The sequence below is a fragment of the Nelumbo nucifera genome, chromosome 1 (genome assembly GCF_055504915.1).
Source record: "Nelumbo nucifera cultivar China Antique chromosome 1, China Antique-T2T, whole genome shotgun sequence".
In the NCBI taxonomy this organism is placed as follows: domain Eukaryota; kingdom Viridiplantae; phylum Streptophyta; class Magnoliopsida; order Proteales; family Nelumbonaceae; genus Nelumbo; species Nelumbo nucifera.
In genome coordinates, this window is record NC_142649.1 from 202,258,970 (window position 1) to 202,265,306 (window position 6,337).

General features: G+C 37.7%; 1 protein-coding gene across 1 annotated transcript; it reads left to right on the forward strand.

Annotated features, from left to right (window-relative positions):
• The first annotated feature begins 2,379 nt into the window (after positions 1-2,379).
• On the forward strand, positions 2,380-4,390 carry LOC104610511 (mavicyanin-like). The gene is made up of 2 exons (XM_010277165.3): positions 2,380-2,725; positions 3,826-4,390. Exons 1-2 carry the CDS (start codon positions 2,572-2,574, stop codon positions 4,236-4,238), a joined length of 567 nt encoding a protein of 188 aa, XP_010275467.1. The 5' UTR covers positions 2,380-2,571; the 3' UTR covers positions 4,239-4,390.
• The last annotated feature ends 1,947 nt before the right edge of the window (positions 4,391-6,337 follow it).

Below are 6,337 nucleotides of genomic sequence, written 5' to 3' on the forward strand. Positions count from 1 at the left end.
ACGAAGGCGAATAGTCTGCAATTACGCAGGTTTGATCCCACACCTCCAATTAACTACGTGCGTTTGATCCCGCACCTCCGTAATCGGAGGTATGAACTAGCTTGTGCACTAGGGTTATAATTGTTGAATTGAGGAAAAACAAAAGCACTTCCTGCAGGGATGTATTCTTCTCTATGTTTGCATTTTGTTTTGTAATTTTGGCACAATCACATCTAATAAGGGAGTGTTGACCAATGCAAATGATTTTGCTTTCTGAAACAAAAGAATGTGAATGGTTTTTGCTGAGATGGAAATTGTTTTTGTTTTTGAAAACAAAAGTTATAAAACCATTCACATTGGCCAATACCCTCTAAAATTTCAACTTATGTTCTTAATTGAGTTGTCTTTATTTTGTTTTGGCTTTTTGTACTTTTATTGAAAAAGGATTCTAGAGAGAACAGATATGTTGGATTATCAATTCTTCTTTTACCTTCAAATGGTGGCTTTATCCAAAATTTTATTTCTTAGAAAGATGTAATTGTAGATTAAGGAGTTGTTTAATAACTCTTTTTTGAAAGATCTTCTGGAAGCTTTGACAGTTAAAAAACGATGTGAGTTTTTACATTAAGATCTTAATAGTTTAAAGACCATTGGGTTAATGTGCGTCTTTTTGTGTGAATATGAATTGAAAAAAAGATGAAAAACTCTATTTGAAACTTCTCAAAAATAATTCGAAATGGGCTTTCTATGTCTTTTCGAGACTACGACTTTTAGCAATTAGATATTTTTTCAACCAAACAAAAAAATACCAAAATGCAGGCTGCCAAGTTTCTAAAAACCCGACAGTCCACGCAAAAAGATATGCCAAACATGGCCTAATTCTGTGCTGTACAGTCAAACCCAAAAAGGATGAAACACGAGTAAGCACTTTTTTTTTTTGCCAAACAAGTTCCAATTCATCATTATACTCAAAAATCAAAGCAACAACGAATGGATGATTTTAACAGAGGATTTCAATTCCACAAGTAAACAAGGATTAGGTCCATTAACAATGCACACCTCGGCCATGAAGGTTGACTAGCTACTCTAAGAAACAAAGAATCTTTGGAATTGCTATTAAACAACTATTAATCAACTAAAACAGAAAAATAATTATGGTAGAGCCAGACTATATTCCCCCAAGGTTGGTGAAGCTTGACCTGTGCTAATCTGGTCCACTAATTCATCTATTACCAAAGTGGGTTTGTTAAACCATTGCTGTATGGTGGTGGGGCTCCATGGCTGAAGAACCCAAGTTTGACAATCTGAACCGTCCAATTAAGAGCTTATTTTTTGGAGCAAATCTTTTGTTTACCCTTAAATTTGGAACTTGTTTCAACGACCACATGCCACTAATTGTATTGTTAAAATTTTAATTAAATTGCTGACCAAAAAATTTTAATTAATTAAATTAATTAGTCATTATTTGGGGGGGGGGGTGTTATGTGTGGAAGAGGGAACAGGTAAACTGTCTACATGATGGGATGATTTGGTGAGGCATATTTGGTGGGTCTGTGACTCTGTTCTCAAGGAGAGAATGTCTACAAGCCCGAGTAGGAAAGGGTTGGTCTGGCCGCTGGCCTGGGTCATTTTGGTCCTATTTCCATGTTGAACCGGGTTAGTGTATATGCAAATCCAATGAATTATGAATTAATGATGTCATGGATGTGACATTGAGGTTGCGTTTGGTTGTAGTGCAAATTCATTTGCACTGATGCAAAGCAAAACTATGATAGTACAAATGATTTGGATGCAAATTCTGATTGATTTTTATTTAAAATTTTACCTTAATTTTATTTAATTATACTACAAAAATGAAGTAAAATAAAACCTGAAACAGAATAAAGTAAAACCCAAAACAAAATTAAACCATAATTTGCTTTCTTTTCAATAAAACTATACTGCAACCAAACACAGCCTAAAGGGTTTTAATTAAGCTGGGCCAACCTCCACATGCCAGATCATCAACCAGACCAAGGTTAAACCATTGATATTCAGTGGGCTACTTGGGCTAACTGGGCAGGCCAAGGTTATGACCCGGCTTGGCTGGTCTCACATGGATTAGGAAGTCCTCTATCTCTGAATTTAATTCAGTCCATAACTGTGATGTGATGGATATAAGGTTGAGATTGTCAAAACCTACCACCTTTGAGATTTGATTAATGTCTTTTTATATAGCTGTCATAGTTCCAGGTCCGATTGGACGGGTTGAATTGATCCACTCGGGCAACCGAGTCAGTTGAGCCTCAGCCATGCATCATAGCAGCCCTCATGGGCTATCTGTACATATAACAGAGAATTGAAAAAGAAAGAAAGAAAGATATATAAATACATAAAAAGAGTGAATGTGCGCATTAGGTAGAGATTAGAGAGCCTGGAGGTGACCTTTCCTTCTCATTTCCAATTAAATATTCTTAGCTTTTCTACGATCTCAGCTGTCTCCGATCTATATAACTGAGTTAAGCCTTAAGCTGTCTCTCGCTCTCTGTCTCATCTCATCCAGTCTCCCTTGATCAACACTTGAACAAATTTGTTCTCTCAGAGCCATCAGCCATGGCCATGGAAACTGGTCTCCTTCTCCTCTTAGTTCTTGCTCCGGCCGTCTACGCTGCCGATCATACTGTGGGTGACTCCAGTGGGTGGAGTCAAGGTGTGGATTACACCACCTGGGCTTCTAGCAATACTTTCACCGTCGGCGACACACTTAGTAAGTTTATCTTCTAAGTTCTAATCCCCCCAGAATCAAGGCTTATTCATTCCTCCGGTTTAAGACTAGTTGATGGCTCAAATTTTTGATGATAAATTTAGAAAATTGAGCTTCAATATCAATGGTTTTGATCTGCCATGTAGCCACATTAAACCATGGGTAACTCGCCCACATCCACGGCTGACCCAATAACTGCCCCAAATTATATGAATGGTGGACTCGAAGGCTTCATTTGGTTTGACAGAGAATAAGATCGAGAAATGGACAATATAGATGGAAAGTGAACTTTCCCTCAACTCTCTGTTTCTCACTTATTATTTTTCAAACCCAATACAGCCTAAATGACCTAAGATCATTCCACGTGGCAAGATGGTTCCCACTTTTAGGCCTTGTATCTCTAGAGGCTTAAAAGTGTTTTTATAATCTTTAGGCTTTAGATTGTTATGTTTTCTAAAAACAGTTTTCACCAAACACTCAAACCACTGTTTAGCTTTGTTTATTTCCCACAGCCCAAAGCTCAAAAGCAAAAGCTTATTCAAACCATGGTTTTCAAACAGCTGTTGATTTGGATGGTTGGACTATTCGGCCCAGAAACCATCCAGGCAATCGGTTATGTTTTACCTTAAATTTGATCTTTGGCCAAAAACTATTGAATCGGTCAATGATCCATTGATTCCAGTAGTTGAACCATTGATCCGTTTAATGGTTTTTAACTGTTTTTAAATTTTAATTGTTTTTTATTTCATCAGAACGGGCCATCTGTTTAGATCGGACAGTCAAATCGTCGACCCAAAAACCACTGGTCAGAACGGTTCCGATTCCAGATCGTTTTTTAAAACATTGATTCAAACAGAACCTTAGGACTCTTTTGGGAGGGCTGAAGGAGATGTTTTCACTGAACCAATTTAAAGCGAACCACTAATACCTCTAAAGTATTGGGGGTATTGAGGATACACACCACTAATGCCCCCAAAGTTGGTGATTACAAGAATCGAATCCACATCTACACTAAATCAAACCATCTAACATACCAACTGAACCACCCCTCATTTATACAAATTCTAACCCTAATTCTATTTGTTTTAATAAATCAATGGCAGCGTTTAGTTATTCAGGACTGCACGGAGTGGACCAAGTAACCAAAACCAACTACGACAGTTGCACGGCCAAGGCCCTCAAAAGCTACAATTCAGGAAGTGACAAAGTGACCCTTGACCAAGCAGGAGATTGGTACTTCATATGCCCAACCACGGGACACTGTGACTCTGGGATGAAGCTAGCAATCACGGTTTCTGCAGCAAGTAGTACTCCATCAACTCCTTCCCCTCCCTCTACAACTCCGACCACCCCATCTACGCCTACGCCCACCACCCCGTCTCCGCCCTCCACCACCCCGTCTCCGCCCTCCACCACCAGTCCCTCAACTCCCACGGCGTCAGCAGCCACCATTCTGTACAACATGAATGCATTGGTGATTGGAGCTTCGGTTGTGTTGGCACTACTTTTGGGCTAGGGGAGAGGCAGTGCATGTGCATGGAGTTCAGTCCAACATCTCCGTTTTCTTAATTTGTGTGATTCTTGTGATTGATCATTTGATCCATTACATATTTGTATCGACGATTGTCGAAAGCGTTGTCTTTGGAGGATGGCCTCTTTTTATAATCCCTTCTTGCTTCTCAATTTAATCGGATTTTGCATTTGATTCATTTCACATTTGCATCATTGCAAAAATACACAAGATTGATTAATTGATTAACACAATTTTAGGTAAGGACTAGAGAGCAAAGATGACCTAAGCGATGACTTAAATCTTTAGGTATGTTTGGGCACATGAGATTTACACTATCCACCACAAAGATAACCCAAGTTTTTCTAAGTCACTATCTCAAAGTCTGAAATCTGATGACTCTCTCTAAGGCTTGTTAACGAAATTTTAACAACTTTCCCTTAACTTTTTGTTTCTCTCTCTTATTTTCTAGAGTCTCTTAACTATGGTGCATCACAATTTAAATTAATTATATTAAAATAGTTGCATGATTTACTTTCAATTTTTTATTGGTTTGTATCTCACAAGGTTTAATTTTACATTTTAGGAGATGTACTTAGGGGCATTCTTTTTTTTGGATTTTGAGAGGGGGAAAAAAATCCTATGTTCATTTTTCATATTTATGTGGGGATCAGGTAAACTTTACTTTTCTGGGTATGGCTTACCTAGCTATGTGATGCCCATTTTCTAAGTGGATAAATAATTTTTCCACCTAGGGGGAAGTTGTTAACACTTGAATATGACAAAAATGCCCCTTTTAATAATGAATTTTTATGGCTAAAATAGTCATTACCTTATTTATCTGAGAAATACAAGAACATGGATAAATTCACTTACCCAAGAAAAACTTACCCAAATAATTGTATTTACAGATTTACCTAGGTAAATTAACTTACCGAAAAGTGAACGGGGCCTTTAAATATTCAACTATAACATATCGCTTTTATCATTGATTCACATTTTTACTTCACAGTATAATTTTTGCACTATAGATTTTGGGCATTTCCAAATAAAATCTAAATTTATTACCTAGATTTTATTGGGCCTGCCTATTAATGCTATCCTCGAGATTGATCTGCATTATCTTGTAGTTATGGGTTCAACTATGATATGGGAAAAACAACTGACCAATAAACTAGAATCATAAACATGATAATGACTCAGGTATTATTTATCAAAATTCATGGGTGGGTTTTGATTGGTCAAAACTCTTTCCATACCATATCTTTTCCGTATCATAGATTTTCCCTATAGTTATACATCATATTGGTGAGTTCAGATTGATGCCCCACAGAGCACATCCCACATGCACATCTCAGCATGCATTGGAAATATCTCTTGTACTTGTCATGGGGAGATATTCCCAATACACGACTAGGATGGGCTGTGGGATATGTGGTGCTCATGCGAATTCCATATTAGTAGTCCAAATCCAAAAAAGAGTTAGAACACATCAAATGAATACACGACTAGGATTGGGCATCCAATTAATCAATACTTTGCTAAAAGATGGGCAGAATTAAGAGCTCGTTTGGTTCACAATCAGAGTTGGAGTCGGAATTAGAATCAAAGTCTTTTGGAATCAGAATTGGAATGGTCTATTCCCATAGTCTGTTTGGTTCAAATAGGAATGAGAACGAAAATTGAAATCAGTAGAAATGTGATTTTATTCCGAAGAGAAAGGCAGGGAATGGCCATTCCCTCAAAAGAGAATGGGATTCAGATCAGAATAGCCTATTTCGAATCCAATTCCAGTCCCTATTCCTGCGAACCAAACGAGGCCTAAATTTGAAATATAAAGGTTTATATAAATTGGTATTGCTAACCCACCACTTAATGGGCCCTTCTGTTGAGGCTTGGCTTTTTATGTTTTGTTAGAGTTGCAATCTTTAATGAAACAGTGGATTTGGACCCACCATTGAATGGGCCCTTACTGTACTACTTTTAAAGCCCAAAAAGTCGGGTCTGAGTCCGACCCGTTGGTTTTGATGAATAGGAAAGGGACTAAGGGAGACATATTGTTTGGAGCCTTTTGCCAGGAATTGCTCAACAAAAAAGTCAAGAAG